Source organism: Dama dama, chromosome 29, assembly GCF_033118175.1.
Source record: "Dama dama isolate Ldn47 chromosome 29, ASM3311817v1, whole genome shotgun sequence".
In the NCBI taxonomy this organism is placed as follows: Eukaryota; Metazoa; Chordata; class Mammalia; order Artiodactyla; family Cervidae; genus Dama; species Dama dama.
In genome coordinates this window covers 69,494,470-69,510,997 of record NC_083709.1, presented here as the reverse complement: position 1 = coordinate 69,510,997, position 16,528 = coordinate 69,494,470, and the positions used below count along the sequence as shown (strand labels likewise).

At 52.9% G+C, this 16,528-nt stretch overlaps 1 protein-coding gene across 4 annotated transcripts in view; it reads left to right on the top strand.

Annotated features, from left to right (window-relative positions):
- Positions 1-15,432, top strand: part of CORO2A (coronin 2A) — a 61,199-nt gene extending 45,767 nt beyond the window's left edge. For 3 of the 4 annotated variants that reach the window (XM_061132702.1, XM_061132701.1, XM_061132700.1), the window contains exons 3-12: positions 3,460-3,576; positions 4,536-4,685; positions 6,128-6,307; positions 7,010-7,126; positions 8,048-8,152; positions 8,866-8,962; positions 9,963-10,075; positions 10,363-10,453; positions 11,219-11,493; positions 12,511-15,432. In XM_061132702.1, coding sequence (XP_060988685.1) covers positions 3,460-3,576; positions 4,536-4,685; positions 6,128-6,307; positions 7,010-7,126; positions 8,048-8,152; positions 8,866-8,962; positions 9,963-10,075; positions 10,363-10,453; positions 11,219-11,493; positions 12,511-12,642 — 1,377 coding nt within the window. In that variant the 3' untranslated portion in view covers positions 12,643-15,432. The remainder of the gene's footprint in view (positions 1-3,459; positions 3,577-4,535; positions 4,686-6,127; positions 6,308-7,009; positions 7,127-8,047; positions 8,153-8,865; positions 8,963-9,962; positions 10,076-10,362; positions 10,454-11,218; positions 11,494-12,510) is intronic. The other variant, XM_061132703.1, reaches the window with a different exon arrangement.
- The last annotated feature ends 1,096 nt before the right edge of the window (positions 15,433-16,528 follow it).

Genomic DNA, 16,528 nt, shown 5'->3' with positions numbered 1-16,528 from the left:
ACAGTGCCTCGGGTCGCAAAGAATCGGACACAGCTGAAGCAACTTAGCACGCATGCATGTGCGTGTGCACACACAGGTACGTGTGATAAAAGCTCTTATTGGAGCACTTCCTGTAGCAGATCACTGGTGGACTTTTCAGCCACAGGACATCATTTTACCCTCATCACCCTGCAAGGGACAGATTATTCGTCGTATTTTGGGACAGTGGAGAATGACCTGGGGGCTTGGAGCGCTGGTCCCTGGGAGACCTGAGCTGGGCCCGTGGGTGCTGGGCCCTCACTCCAGGTGCTGCCTTGCTGCTCCCGTCCCCGCCCGGGGGCCCGTTTTCTTCATCCGTGAAGAAGGCTAAACCATCTGAAGGACGTTAATCTTTTGCTCACCTCCTCACACAGCACTATCAAATGACACATCCAAAGTCTTTATTTTCTCTCTCTCTCCCTCTCTGAATGTCTGTTGTTGTTTAGTCGCTCAGTGATGTCCACTTCTTTGCAGCCGCATGGACTGCAGCACGCCAGGCTCCCCTCTCTTTTACCATCTCCCAGAGTTTGCTCAGATTAATGTCCACTGAGTCGGTGATGCCATCCAACCATCTCATCCTCTGACACCTTTCTCCTATTGCCTTCAGTCTTTCCCAGCCTCAGGGTCTTTCCCAATGTATGTGAAAGTACTTTTTTGTTTCCTAAACCCTTTGATGGTAAGTTACCTATATCTTTGCCCTTTATCCCTAAATATTAGTATGTTTCCTAAAAATAGGATTTTTTTTCTTACGTACCCACAGTACGTTGTCAAATTCACTCAGTTGAGCTTTACAATACTTTTATCTACCATTCACGTCCCAATGTATCAAATAATGTGCTTTATAGGGTTCCCCCTCCTGGAAGGGATCCAGTCTAGGGAGAGATGTCTAAGACCCTTTCCCAAGGAATGAGATCAGAATTGGGCAGAGGATTTCTGAAGGGGAGCCTGGGACCACGGCCTGTTTTCAGAGCTGAGATGCATGAACCAGAGGCTCAGGTGTCTGTCTCCTAGTTTGCCCGAGGTAATGGGGTGCCCTGTGTCTGTAGTCACGGCAGCTGCCCTCTCTGGAGCCCTGGGCGGCAAGGCCATAGAGCGTCCCTGGTCTTCACTTCCTCTCCCTTGGGCATGGTCTCAGGGCATCCCACAAGAGTGCAGGGGTTTCTGCCGAGCTGGGCAGGGGAGGGAAGAAGAGCCTGTGGGTAAGCCCTGAGTTCACTAAATATCCCCGAGACTGTTAGTTCTGTGAGGTCAAGTACTGCGTCTTGTGTTCACCCAGCACTTTGCCTTGGGCCTGTCCTCCAGGTTCCCTGTAATGATCTGCCAGAGGGGTGGGTGTCCGCCAGTTTTCTTTACCCCTGTCTCCTTCGCTGAGATGTAAGGTGGAGCCTTCCAGTGGGTGGGCTCTGGAACCTGAGGATGTGGGCGGTGTCTGCGTTGGCAGGCAGAGGGCCCGGTTCTGGGCCCTGTACTGCCAGGGCCATGCAGCGTGATGTGTGAAATCCGTGTGCGGGTCCCCGCCAGCCGCCAGCTTCTGTGCTTGAACCGGTGTCGTTTTCTCGTGACCCAGGAGTTCTCAGCTGCAGGGCTGTGAACCTTGTGTGTCCTCCCAGCCCCGAGACAGGAGTTCTCAGCAGGAAAGAGGGGAAGGGAGGAAGTACCCTTTCTTTTTTCTCTTCTTGATTGATGTGTTTTTGGCTGCGCAGGCTTCTCTCCAGGTGCGGTGAGTGGGGGCTCCTCTCTCGTCGCAGCGCGCAGGCTTCTCGTGCTTCTCCATGGTGTGTGGGATCTTCCTGGATCAGGGATTGAACCTGTGTCTCCTGCATTGGCAGCTGGATTCTTAATCCACTGTGCCCCCAGGAAAAACCCACTCTTTTTAATTGAAGTATAACTCACATGCTTCCCCTGTGGCTCAGCTGGTAAAGAATCCACCTGCAATCCGGGAGACCTGGGTTCGATCCCTGGTTGGGAAGATCCCCAGGAGAAGGGAAAGGCTACCCGCTCTAGTATTCTGGCCCGGAGAATTCCACGGACTGTATAGTCCACGGGTGGCAAAGACTCGGACATGACTGAGCGCCTTTCACCTTCATAACTCACATACTGTAAAATTCACCATTTAAGTGTGTGATTCAGTGGGTTTTAGATACTCACGTGTTGTGTAACCGTCACCACTAATTTGAAAATAACTTCATCACCGCAGAAACCCCATTCCCATTAACAGCCACTCATGCCCTTCTCCCCCAGTCCTAGGCAACCACTAGTCTGCTTTCCGTCTCTATGGATTTAACTGTTTTGGATTTTTGTTGTTGTTGCCACACCTAGATGCTTCTGGGATCTTAGTTCCTCAACTTGAGACATGCCCAGGCCCCCAGCAGTGAAAGCAGAGTCCTGACCATTGGACAGCCAGGGAATTACCCCTGTCCTGGACTTCTCACATGCATCAGTCAGGGTTCAGAGTTCTAGGTACCAGGGGGTGTGTTCCTTTGCTCAAGTAGCAAAGCTACATCTGGTGCATCATCTAAGCAGAATCACGCAGGATGAGGCTTTTTATGTCTGGTGTCTGCCAGCTAGCACCCACGTTGTAGCCTGTGTTAGTACTTCATTCCCTTTTTTGAACATATTTCATTTCATGAATATACTGGGGCTTCCTGGGTGGCTCAGCGATAAAAGAATCTCCCTGCAATGCAGGAGACACGAGTTCTTATCCCTGGGTTGGGAAGATCCCCTGGAGGAGGAAATGGCAACCCACTCCAGCATTCTTGCCTGGAGAATCCCATGGACAGAGGAGCCAGGTGGGCTTTAGCCGACAGGGTCGGAAAGAGTTGGACACGACTTCCTTCCTTTTTTTGAAAAATATTTCATTGTATGACTATACTACGGTTTTATAATCTATTTATCCATTTATGGACATTTGGGTTGTTCCCACCTTTTGGCTATTTTGAATAATGCTGCTGTGAGCACTGGCGTACAGTTTTTTTGTAGACCTATGTTTTTATTTCTCCCGGGGCTGGACCTAGGAGTAGCATTATGGGGTCATGTAGTAATTCTGTTTAACCTTTTGAGGAGCTGCCAGACTGTGTTCCTCAGTGGCTGCACCATTTTTGCATTCCTGCCAGCAGTATATGAAGAGAAACGTCCTTTTATTAAACACCTACCATGTGCTAGACACTTGCGCTAGACCCTTCCCATACCTCACCTCCTGTGAACCTCACTTAAACTCTGAAATATCTATTACTGACTCCATTTTCCTGAGGCTCAAGAGCTGTCGTGACTCCCCCAGGATCACACAGGGATTAGTGGGAGGTCCTGGATTCACTGTTAGCTCTGCCCTCTGCGTCTTCCTGTCCACGCAGTGACTGCTGGCTGCCCAAGTGGCCCTCCTCCAGGTGCTAACGTGGAATTAGCCACATCCTCTCCTCAACCTCCCTGGGTACTGTTTTACAGACAGGAAAGTTGGACCCCCACTACCCGAAGGTCTGCGGGCACAGAGGGAATGTCTTAGATGTCAAATGGAACCCTTTCAATGATTTTGAGATCGCCTCCTGTTCTGAAGATGCCACGGTGAGTGCCCCTTTCCCAAGAGGAGTGGGGTTGGGGTGGAGGGAGACAGAATGGCATCTGGACGCAGCTCTGACGCTCCTGACTCCTCCATCCTTGACAAGGTGAGGTCACTGTGTGAGGAGGGCATGAGTTAGAGAGAGGAGAAGTTCTGGGCTCCGTGGGACTTGGGGTGCCGCCCCTCCTCTCTATGGGCCTCGGTCCCATCTATAAAATGGGCCTAAGAGCTCCCAACCCTCCAATGAGGATCAGTGTCATTTCCTGATGGGAATGCATGTCTTCTGGGAAAACTATAAAATGCTTTGAAGGGGAAAAAAAATGCTGTGAAGGGCATTTTTACTGTGGCTTGAAAATATTATGCCATATAATCTCATAGAGAGTGGGGAGGGAAGAGCTTACTTGGAGGGAAGATTTAAAAGGATAAGACTGGGAGCATTAAATGCCTACCTTCTCGCCTTTAGTCTTCCTTTTCTGGGCCATCCAAGGGGGCCCCTCTCACAGAAGGGGTTGGGGGTTGTCCCTGCCCTGTCCTGCTCCGGAGACTGCGCTGGCTCCCCAGTACCCTAAGGATATAGCATAAACCCTTCCTCTTGGCATTCGGAGCTCTCCCCTGAGCCTTTGGGACCACGGTACTCTGAGGGATATTCTAGGCTGAGAGGTGGACTTGCTGTAATCTCCAGCCTGGGAATCAGGCCTGTGGCCCGTCCATTCACCTACCGGTTAGGATGGCACAGATTCCCAGAAGCCTGGGCTCATCTCCAGCCCCTGCTTGGGCTGGAGGACCTCGGGAAAGCCCCTGTCCCTCTGAGGAGCCCCAGCTGCCTCTCCACTGGGTAACAGGTAGATGCAGACAGACTTGCCCTGGCCCTTCTGCGGAGCACTGCCGGTTTTGCTGCTCAGGGTTGTCGGGGTGTGAGGGGACCCCAGCTAACACTCCCCATGGGCCGTGTCTCTCCTGACAGATTAAACTCTGGGACATCCCCAAGCAGCTGCTGACCAAGAACCTCACAGCCTTCAGGAAGGAGCTGGTGGGCCATGCCCGCAAAGTGGGCCTGGTGGAGTGGCACCCCACGGCTGCCAACATCCTCTTCAGCTCCGGCTATGACTACAAGGTGGGTTTGTGTATTAGTCTCCTGGGGCTCCCCTGACATAGAACCACACTGGGTGGGTTAAGACAACAGAAGTGTATTCCCACGGTTCTGAAGGCCAGAAATCCAAAGTCAAGATGTTAGGAGGGCCATGCTTTCTCCAAGGCTATAGGGAAGAGTCCTTCTGTGCTTCTTCTAGCTTCTAGGGGCTCCAAGCTTTCCTTGGGGTATAGCTGCCTCACTGCATTCTGCCTCCATCTCTGTCTTCTCTGTGTATCCACGTGTCTTCTCATAAGGACATCGGTCATAGTAGGGCCCACCCAAATCCAGTGTAGCCTGATTGTATTGATACTTCATTACATCTGTCAAAACCCTATTTCCAAATAAGGTCATATTCTGAGGTTTCGGGTAGACATAAGTTTTGGTGTGGGACACTATTCCATCCATTAGTCTTCCTGGAGGGGGTGAGCTGGACCCTGCTCAGAGATGCCTCACCCTCCTTCACTGACTGTCAAGTTAGCAAGCCATGGGCCTGTGGGATGAGGACATTCACAGCACAGGAGATCTGATTCTGTTCCCACTGTCCCAGTCTCTGACTTACAGTGTGACCCGGGAAAGTCCCCGTCCTTTGGGCCTCAGTCTGTACACCAATGGGGTTGATGCCATCCTGACTTCTGAACTCTTCCTTTCACAACTCGATAAGGCTTTACAGAGGCACCTCAGAAGCCTCTGTGATGGATCGGAGGGTGGGATGGGAGTGGTTGAAAGGTCCTCTGCCCCATTCTGACCAAAAGGACTCTGTTGTCTGTCTAGATAGGGTGTGCTGCTGCTCATGGGTCTCCCGCGTGGCTCAGCTGGTAAAGAATCTGCCTGCAATGCGAGAGACTTGGGTCAGGAAGATCCCCTGGAGAAGGGAAAGGCTACCCACTCCAGTATTCTGGCCTGGAGAATCCCGTGGACTTAGAGTCCACGGGTGCAAAGGGTCAGACACGACTGAGCGACTTTCACTTCACTGCCTACGGTTGTGCAGTTCTATCTGCACACAACTCCAGGGGGCCCGGTTCACATCTTGGACTGTGGGAATGGGCTGCCCTGGAGCTGTGCTGTATACAGCCTCTGCAGCTAAACATGGCATCCCTTATTAACTGTGTGGTGGAAACTTGCTAATGACTGTTTGAAACCCCCTGGATTAGCCAGTTCCCTGGGGTCCTCCCAGCGTGGATGTTGCGTTGCTCCAAGCAGATGGTGTTTTCTTTTCACCGCTGGACCGCCTGACTGCTGACTTCCCCCTCCTGCCACATGGCCACGTCAGCGGGCAGATCCATCCTCTCACCCGAGGCCTTTTGGCCAGACTGCCATCTGTGGCTTCCCTCCCGGGGATACCGTGTTTCACTGCAGCCTGGCTGGCGTGTGACTGTGGGGGCTGGGGGCGGGGCTGGGTTCAGAGCCGGCTCTCTGCTGTGCAGGTGATGGTCTGGAACCTGGATTCAAAGGAGACTGTAATCATGAGCCCCGTGAAGACAATTAACTGTCACCAGGACGTGATCCTCTCCATGTCCTTCAACACCAACGGCAGCCTGCTGGCCACCGCCTGTAAAGACCGCAAGATTCGGGTTCTAGACCCCCGAGCAGGCACCGTCCTCCAGGTTGGTGCCAGGCTGGGGTCTGGCTTGGGGTCGGAGGAGCCAGGAGTGGAGTGGGCATGGGGGAAGCACAGGGGCTTCTGAGAACAGAGCAGTAATGCTGTCGGTGTTCTAGCCAAGGTCTTTATGCATGGTGTCCCCATCTGTTGGGAGGTGTTGAATATATCATACCCATTTTCAGTTGAGAAAAGTGAGACTTAAGAAAGGCTAAGGGACCTGCCCACACTGAAAGCTGAGACTTGAACCGGGTCTAACTCCAAAGCTGTCAGTATGCCTCGGCTCTGTCAAGAGGCGTGATGTGGAGTCAGGAGACCGTAAGGTACCACCGTTATCCACTGTGTGACCTTAGACAAGCGCATTCTGCTCTCTGAGGTTTTATTTTCTCATCTGCAACAAGAGGACATTAGTCCTTCCTCTGGGAAGTTTAAATGAAATAACCCAGGTGATGGTGCCCACTTGCATGTAGTGGATGCTCAGTAATAATCTTAGCAAAAACGTGGAGCTGGGCTGAAGTCTGCCTCTGTCTTAATTTAAAAAAGAACCCGCAACAAAAATAGTGGGAGAGACTTTATGTGGTTGGGAAAGATCCAGGAAGGCTTCCTGGAGGTGGTGCCTCTGGAAGGATTCCCCAGGCAGAACTGGGATGAGAAAAGAAGGCATTTCGGGTGGAAGACAAGGAGTCCCTGACCACACATGTCACTCCAGGAAGCCAACTATAAAGGGCACCGGGCCAGCAAAGTGCTATTTCTGGGGAACTTGAAGAAGCTGCTGTCCACCGGCACATCCCGGTGGAACAACCGGCAGATGGCCCTTTGGGACCAGGTAAGTCACCAGAGCAGCCCTACCAGCACCCCTCACCACACCAACCCCCCAGCACCCCTTCGCTGAATGCTGGCTTCATCTGTTCATTCACGCATTCACTCACTGACCAAACTGATGAAAACCAGGGAGGTGCAACAGCCTGATGGCAATCACCCAGATCTTGTGCATCTTGTCATTCAAGGAGGGGGAGGGGTCAGGACTTAGGAGAAGCCTCGGTGTCAGGGAGGGGAGGTGGCTGAGCCTGGGACCAGGACTTGGGGTGGGGTGGGAGAAGGAAAGGGCCTTCTGGATGGGGGGAAAAGCTGGGGCAAGGACTTAGGATGAAATAGGGAGGCATGTGAGCAAGAAGAGCTGCCTCTTCAGTGTGGGTGGGGGTGGGGAAGGGGGGTGAGGACCAGGCCAAGTAGTACTGATTTCAAGGAGCTCTTGGCCAGAGTTGAACAGGCTGCTTCTTCTCTATCTCTGAATCTCCTTGCCTCACAGTAGATATAATCCAGGAGGAGGAAGGCTGGAGTGACTTCATGAGTATGAGAAGTGATTTGTTAAAGGCAAAATGCCAGCAAGGCAAAAGGAGGTGGTCTGTCTCACACACACACACACACACACACACACACACACACACACACACACACCCCGGCTCACACACACACACCCCGGCAAAATGCCAGCAAGGCAAAAGGAGGTGGTCTGTCTCACACACACACACACACACACACCCCGGCTCACACACACACACCCCGGCAAAATGCCAGCAAGGCAAAAGGAGGTGGTCTGTCTCACACACACACACACACACACACCCCGGCTCACACACACACACACACACACACACACAGCCCCGGGGCAGGAATTCTTATCTTAGCACCGCCGAGGTCCTCCGTGGGTGACCCACAGGCCTTCCCGGACCTCCTTCCTTTGCAGGATGACCTGTCTGTGCCTGTCACAGAGGTGGACCTCGACGGCTCCTCCGGTGTGCTGTTTCCCTTCTACGACGCGGACACCAGCATGCTCTACGTGGTGGGGAAGGTCAGTCTGGCACGGGAGGGAGCCGCTGCCTGGTCCCGCCGGCCTGGGGCCCCTGGAGTGCAGGGCAGGGGCAGGGCCAGGCAGGAGTGGCTGGATCCTCTCCCCCCGTGGTGAGCCCCCAGCTCTGTCCCACCTTCCGGGCTCCACAGGAGCACCTGGGGCCAGGGCTTTGGCCGGACACCGTGAGCTAGTCACCCCCCAGATTTTGGGTCCAGATGAGGAGGGCCAGCTGGTATTTCTTGGCACGGGCAGCTTCGAATTTGGGGCAGAGGGGGGTCTTCACCGGGTAGGACTGTCCTGTGTTTGGCATCCCTGGCCCCTCACCCCAGGGTCAGGCACAGCACCCACCTGCCCACCCAGTCATTATGACAGTGACAACCTGAAGTGCCCCAGGGGTGAGACCCGCTGGATGCTCTCAGGACTCCGCACTCTTGACCTTCGTGTGTAGCTCTTGGATGGAGTGGGGTTCAGGTCTGTGCTCCCCACGCCTCTGCCTTGGAGGCACACGGGGGGGCTTTGGGTCATGGTTGGGGGAATTGAGTGTTAAAGTGAGGACCCCCTGCTGCCGTGGAGACGGTCCCCTGGTATGCCCTTGTGTGAGGTGGCTTTGCCAAGTCACACTCATAGTGAGCATCAGGTGTCTGACGTGTGGCCGTGGGGCCAGGAGTGGGGCTCACGGGACCCAGCCCTGAACAGTGCCCTCTCTCCCACAGGGGGACAGGAACATCCACTACTATGAGATCAGTGCCAACAAACCCCACCTGAACTACCTGACGGAATACCACTCCTACAATCCACAGAAGGGGATCGGTGAGTGTGGGACGCGGAGGCCACGTGGGGCCTGGGGAGACAGGCACGAGTCAGCTGCAGGCCCGGCCCTAAAAGAGTCCCCATGTGGAAGGGGAGACAGCAGGTCAAGACTTTGAGTTGATGGGAGCTCTACTTGACGTACGTGGGAGGTTCTCTGGGAGCACATAGGAAGAAGCCAGGGAGGGCTTCCTGGAGGAGGCAAGACCCGAGGCGCCAAAAGGGAAGCAGAGGGAGACTTGGGGAGAGTGTGGAGGTGTTGTAGCTGAAAGCTGAGCAGTTACAACAGGAGCAAGAAGGTGGGGGACCCTGACCTAAGAGAGGCCCTAGATTTTAAGTATGTTTAGGGGTAAGAAGCAAAACAAGACAGGATACAACTCTGTGCCCTCGACAGGAAACCCACTTATTCATAAAGACACAGCTAGGTTAAAAGTAAAGGTGGAGAAAGATAAGAGAGCGTGCTGACATTAATCAAAGGGGAGCTGGAGTCGCTGTATTAAGGGCATCTGGGGGAATTCCCTGGCGGTCCAGCGGGCCACGCTCCACACTCCCGAAGCAGGGGGCCTGGGTTCATCCCCTTGTCGGGGAACTAGATCCCCGCATGCTGCAACTAAGTGTCCACATGCTGCAACTGAGACTCGGTGCAACCTAAATTTTTTTTTTTAAGCGGCACAACCTAAATAAATAAATTTTTTAAAAAAAGGCCATCTGGGTTGGGAGCTGTGGGGATAGTGATGGAGGGCTTTGAGCAGAGCACACTTCCTGTAAAAGTCTGGCTAAAATCCTTAAAGATGGCAGGCAAAGTCTGATGGTTCCAACCCCGTCTCCCCAGCACGGGGCCTGAGCCAGTGCAGGACTCTTTGTTGAGGGAAGAACTGTGGGAGGAAGGTGGTCTCTGTCCACACCCAGGTGTGCAGCCTGGCTTTGCCACTCGCCCTGGGGCCCTGCTGCCCCAGGCCCCAGCTGAGGAATCTCTTGGCCCTCCTCCGTCATCTACCCACAGGTGTTATGCCAAAGAGAGGTCTCGACGTGTCCTCCTGTGAGATCTTCCGTTTCTACAAGTTGATCACAACCAAAAGCCTCATCGAGCCCGTATCCATGATTGTACCCCGACGGGTAAGGGCGGTGGGAGCCATCTCCGAGGGAGGGAGGAGCCCCTCCTGGAGGAGGAGGAGCCTGGGGCCTGGAGCCTGGCGCCCGTGCCCCGGGGGAGCCGCCGGAGGCTGGTGGCCCCTCCTCAGAGGGAAGGCTTTCTCAGTGAGTTGCTCCGTGAGCTGGGGCACGGCCCTTTGCTCTGGGCCTCAGTTTCCTCCACTCACAGGGCTTGGGGGAGAGTCTGCACCCCAGGCTCTCTAAGAGGTCCCCCCAACCATCCCCACTCACTGTCCTGATTGCTCCTGCAGTCAGAATCCTACCAAGAGGACATCTACCCGCCCACGGCCAGTGCCCAGCCCTCTCTGACAGCCCAGGAGTGGCTCAGTGGGATGAATAAAGGTGAGGAAGGCAGAGAAAAGGCTTGGGTAAATGTGGGGGACACTGGAGTGTCCAGTGGCCCCAAGTGACTGAGAGGGTCTGCCTGATATTTGTGTCTTCCCATAACCCATAACCCCAGAGGACTGGTGGTTGACAGCTGGTTAAGAGCAACTAGGGGCCTTTCCTGGGGGTCCAGTGGGTGAAACTCCGGCCATTAGGATGCATACACGTGGATCGAGGCAGGAAGGGGCTTTCCCAGAGTGGCTCAGGAAACTCCCCCCAATTCAAGGAATTTTGCTCCATGGAAAATGTCTTTACCCTGGGCTGTGCAGAGTGCCTGGACCGTCTCAGCTGGATCCCCTGCCCATCCGCCCACCACTTCTGCAATTACTCTTTGACCCCAGAGACCTTGTAGGCAGTGGCCCCTGCCCGGGCCCTCCTGCCCGCTCTGCCTACCCTGACCCTCCCTCCTGGGTCTGCCAACACAAGGGCCTGCACAGTGGGAGGCCGGTGTTGGGAGAGTTCATGACCTGGTAGATGGCAGAGTGCCCCACAGGCAGGAGGAGCTCGCGGTGTTCTGGGGCGGCCCCTGCAAACCCAGCCTCGCCTAACCACATGCGTGCATTTACGCTCCGCTCTGGCCTGTGGGCTTGTGCCTGTCTGCATGGGGCCACACGTGTGGCATGCATCTTTGGGTCTGTGTGTGGCTCCGTGTGTATCAGCGTCCCTCAGGCGCGTCTGTTCAGGGGCTCTCCGACCTCTCACAGCCCTCTGCTTCCCTCCCAGAGCCTGTCCTGATGTCCCTCAGGCCTGGTGCCGAGCCGCTGAGCCCGCAGCCTCTGCCCTCAGAGAGAACCCCATCCGTGCCCACGGCCCCCACCTCGCCTCATCTCCTCAACCAGACAGGAAGGCTGCTTGCAGAGGATGGCCGGGGGCCCTTCTCCGTGCCAGAGGAGAAGGCGCCAAGATGGGCAGCAGAACACAGGTTGGAGGAGAAGAAAACCTGGCTCACAGATGGCTTTGACATCTTTGAATGCCCCCCACCGAAGACAGAGAATGAGGTGCGAACGCGGTGGGGGTGGGTCTACCAAGGATGGGGAGCAGCTGGGGTGGGGAGGCAGAAAGTGAGGGCGAGAAAAATGACCAGCGGTGTGGCCCGGCCTGGCCACTGAACCCACCTTGCTGGTTCATTTAACAAGCAGGTCATGAGCACCATCCGCATGCCAAGATATGGTGGGTTTACTTACAGATGGTGTAAAAAGCTGAGGGTTTGACTTGGGTATTAAAGTCCCTTCTGGTTCTGACTCTCTAGGATTTTCTGTGCTCTCAGAGTCAACTTTTGTTAAGTGTCTATCCCGTGTGCCAGGTCCCAGTTAGACAGGCACTCATATCATCTGATTGTTTTTTCTCAGCGGCCCAGGGAGTAAGTAGCAGCTCTGAGATATAAGGGCTGGTGTCTCGTGGAGGGATTCTGAGTCTGGCTCTCCTGAGCGCTAATTCTGGGACCCAGGGGCTGAATCTCCCCCAGCCTCAGCTTCCGCAGCGGTGACGTGGGAGCACTAACGCTACTTCCCGCCCTCATGGGGTCTTGTGAGCGTTCAATGGAATAACGAAGATCCTTAGGGGAAACACCCAACATCTAGTGCCATCCCGTACACCGGCAGCAGTTGTAATAATGCCAAGGTTAGTTTTTTGACCCCCAGTTTCCAGGGGAAGAAACTGAAGTTCAAGAGCAGATAAGTAGCCTGTCCAAGGTCACATAGTTTAGTGGTGGTGAAAACTCCAGTCTCCAGGACTTCAGGGCCAAGTATCCTTTCCTCCACCTGTGGGGAAGTCTAAGGAGACATGAAATATCTGAAATGTCAGTTCTTTTTTGAATTTCATTTACTGGGTGAAGAAAGCAAGGTTTTTGTAAAAGATCTACCATGGCTGCCCCCTCCAGTCTCAGCCTTGTTAATGCAATCACCCCCCTTTCTGAGTGACAGGGGCAGTGTCAGTGCTTCCTGCTGGTGTCTTGCCCCCTTGCATCCCAGGACAGCCCTCCCGGTGACCCTCCCCTCCGCTCTTTGCTCTCCCAGCTGCTGCAGATGTTCTATCGGCAACAAGATGAGATCCGAAGGCTCCGGGAGCTGGTGACCCAGCGCGAGGTCCAGGCCAAACAGTTGGAACTGGAGATCAGAAACTTGCGTATGAGCTCACCAAGGCTCTGAGCAGAGTCCTCTGCCCTCCTCGCCCTCAGGGACACCAGTCGGCTCCATGCGGAGGTCCGGAACCAAACCACAGGTCCTCCAAGAACAGCTACTGTTTCTATATTTTTTACCAGAAATGAAACTCTTGGTCGCTGAAAGATTCCAGTGGGACCTGCTGCCGATTTTCCAATTGCCTTCTTCAAACTATGGTGTCTGAACTGAATCTTTTTAGATGATACCTTGCCTTCGGTCGACTTGCTTTGAAGGGTCCATGATAACTTCTCAAGGGGAAAACAGTACTGTAGAAAGTTAGAGCTGGAAGGACCTAGGAGGTGAAGCTGCCTCTGGCTTTCAAGCTGTGGTTCATAGCAAGGCAGGGTGGGGAAGGTGAAGCCAGGAGGGCTGTTTTGTTTTGTAATACTGGCTTCTATGGAATACATAATTCTCCTACTAAAAATCAGAAGTTTGTGAAGAAGTGGCATGGTCCAGCTTCTTTATTCCATAGATGGGGAAACTGAGGCCCAGAGACAGGCAAGTAATCAAGGTCCCCAGAGAGTACGTGGCTGGGCTGGGCTGAGCTCCTGGTCTCCTGGGTCTGTCTGCTGTTTGTGAGGCAGCACGTGTGCGGTTCCCAGCCCACGGGGCAGGAATCCATCGGTTCTGGGCTCATCTGTGCCCCTGACTTGCTCTGTGACCTCTCCGAAGTCATTCACTCTCTGGCCTCACTTTCTCCATCTGAGCAAGGAGGCCCCTGGAATGTGCTGTCCTTTAGAGGATCTGCCACCTGAAATGAAAAAGCCTTGGCCTTGACCTGAGGAAAGCTACTTTGCAGGGTGATGATCTGGGTTTGCTGCAGGAACTCAAAAAGATATTGACAAAGGGGCAGAGGAAGTTTAACTTCCAGGAAATAAGTCAAGGTTCCGCCTAATTGTGGAACACAGACACAAGGCCATCCTCTCTCCCTTCAACTGGAATCAGCCAAGTATGTGTAGACACTGTCCCTTGGGTGGGGATGCAGACAGCAGAGTGGTACCTGTGACCACTGACCGCCACCACCAAAGCCCCGAGGTCATAGAGCCTGCCTCCTCCAGGATGATGTATGTAGGTTTCAGCCCAAGGTTACAGGAGAGGTCCCCAGGAGGTGGGGAGCCCCAGCCCTGGAAGTGTGGCACCCACCCAGGAGGGCTTCTGGAGAGGGATGCCTGTAGTGGGCAAGGAACTGGGACCAGATGACCCTGACTTCCCTTCCAGACTGACAGTTTTTCTGTGTCTCTCTATTGTGTATTCTGAGCCCTTTCTCTAAGGCGCTCTCTCTCTCCGTGGTCAGTACAACCCAGCTAGAGACAGGGAATGCTGGACGTTAAATGTGCCCCTCCTTACCAAGGCTGTGCCAGCCATGAGTTTTGCCCAAAACACAGGGTGATCCTGGAACTAAGATGGGAACTGCAGGAGGGCCACTCCGGCCTGGTATGTTTCAACCCAGGCTGTATGTTCGAATTCCTTTGGGAGCCTTCAGGAACCACAGACATATAGGCCCAACCCCAGACCACTGATGCGGAATCTCCAGAGTAGGGCCTGGCCTGCTATATGTTTTTTAAGTTCCCAGATGATTCTGCAGCACAGTCAGGACAGAGACCCAGTGGACTGGCCCATCTGTACCTATTTTCAGTGAAGATGGGGATCGTGAGCACCAGACAGGATCTGGGACTCCAACCCCATCTTCTAAGTGCAGGCTGAAAGCTCCTAAAAAGCAGGAAACGTCATCCTGAGGGTCTCTGGGACCCCCGACTGCAACACGATGAGGGCTCTGTGCCCCTGATGGCCCCCTCCCCTTGCCATGGCCGAGTCCCCTCACTTGCCCACACACACCAGATACGCCCACGTTCCCTGTCGTGTTTACTGAGTTGCTGGGTCCTGCCAAGCTTGCCAAAGGCCAAATCTCAGGCATTGTCGGGGAAGCAGAGCTCCACTGAATGGGGTTACCTCCCCCCACCTCGTCTGTGACCAGCACTTCACAGTTTACAAAGCCCTCTCACCCCCACTCACTGACACGTCCTCCTCTAATACAGGTGAGCTAGGCGTTGTTATCCCCAAGTTCAAAAGGGAATACCTAGTCTCAGAGAATGAAGAATCATCAAGCCCAAAGGCACAAGCGGAAAGGCTGGGAGGTGAGGTCCTGTCTGGGGAGCTGCCCACATGCCTCCTCCACACGGAGCCTTTCCTTCCTGCTCAAGCTCTCCTCACCCCAAGGGACCCGTACCTCGTGCTTAAAAACAATACGAAGGCATCCATGAACAAACTTCTTTTCCTTTCTTTTTTTAACATCTACAATAAATTATTTAAATTATTTCACAGCAAGGGAGAGGGATAGGTAATTTTTATCAGATATTTTTTTAAGTCATTTTTTAAAAATTGTTTTTGTTGTTGACTGATGAAGTAGGACTTGCCCAGCATTTGCAGGGCCCTCAGGCTCAGGACAAGCAGACTGTGTTCTCATCTCCTTACTCCATACCCTAAGGAGCCCCTGACTGTTGACTCAGGAACTTTCTGAGAGTGAAGACAGCACTGGGAGATGAGCTCTGGCATCTATCTACAATCATTGAGATTGTATCATAGACAGAAGCAGAAGTCAGAAATCGAGCTATGCTTTTAATACGAAACCGTGCCTGAAACCCTTTGATTGTTTTAATATTGTTTCTGAAATTCCTTGTACCTTTATAAAAAAATAACTAAAAGTGAAGATAAATAGATGTGGAATTGTGCAATGGAAAGAAGTTAACAAAATAATAAACATCTGCCTAGACATTTTAATACATGGAGTTTTCCTTGATTTGTTTCACAAATACAGGTTTCCCTCGCTATCTGAAAGTAGAAGGTGCTCATGAAAACTTTCATAAGCCAAAATGGCTGAAACGTGAAGAAGCAATTACCTTAATGCAAAATAAGTCAAGGGGAAGCACAGATGCTCACAGACGCAGTTCAAAGCTAAGACAGCGTCATGTTAAGGATGCAGAGTGTCGTTCCTGCAGAAGGAGCATGACAATGCCACTCCAGCTGCCCGGGGGCGCTGGGAGGTGACTGATGCCTCTGTAATAACTCCGCAAAACAGATGCCGAATTTCTTTCTTTTTTTTTTTTTTAGAAAAGCGAGAATCCGCTTCAGTTTTGTGTTAGTGAAAACAAATACTCATGTAGGTCTTTTGTGAAAGCAAGATGGCATACAGTGAACTTTCGGAGGGAGCCTGGGAGTGGAGTATATTTTGCAGGGACAGATGCAGAGGAGAGATCTGTTTCGAAAAGCCAGGAAAGCAGTTGGATGGAGAGCTGCAATGCCTAGGGAGTGTCCCGCAGAGATGGTTATGAACTCTTTGGACAGTTTGAGATTGAGGAGGATGAGATGACATCAGAGGAGCGGCTATGGGTGCAAGGAAATCCAGGGCACGTGGGGTCTTGGAAGGCTATGCTTCCCATAGCCACTCCTGTGTATACTCCATGTTGCCAGAAGTGGGTGAACCTCACTGGTTCTCTTTCCCCTGGACTGTGGGGGGCAGTTGGGACTACTCATCACAATTCCCTGTGAAATGGTCATCACTATCAAGTTAACACCTCACATTACCATTTTTGTGCATGGTAAGAACATTTGAGAGCCAATCTCAACACATTTCAAGTACACAATATAGTGTTATTAATGACAGTCACCATGCTGTACATTAGATCCCCAGAACTTATGGGTTCTATAACTTAAAGTCTGTACCCTTTTCCCCCACCCTACCTTTTTCTGTCAGCCCCTGGCAACCACCTTTCTACTCTTTGTTCCTATGAGTTTGACTTTTTTTTTTGCTTAGATTCCACATATTTAGATATGGTACAGTATTTGTCTTTCTCCATCTGGCTTATTTCACTTAGCA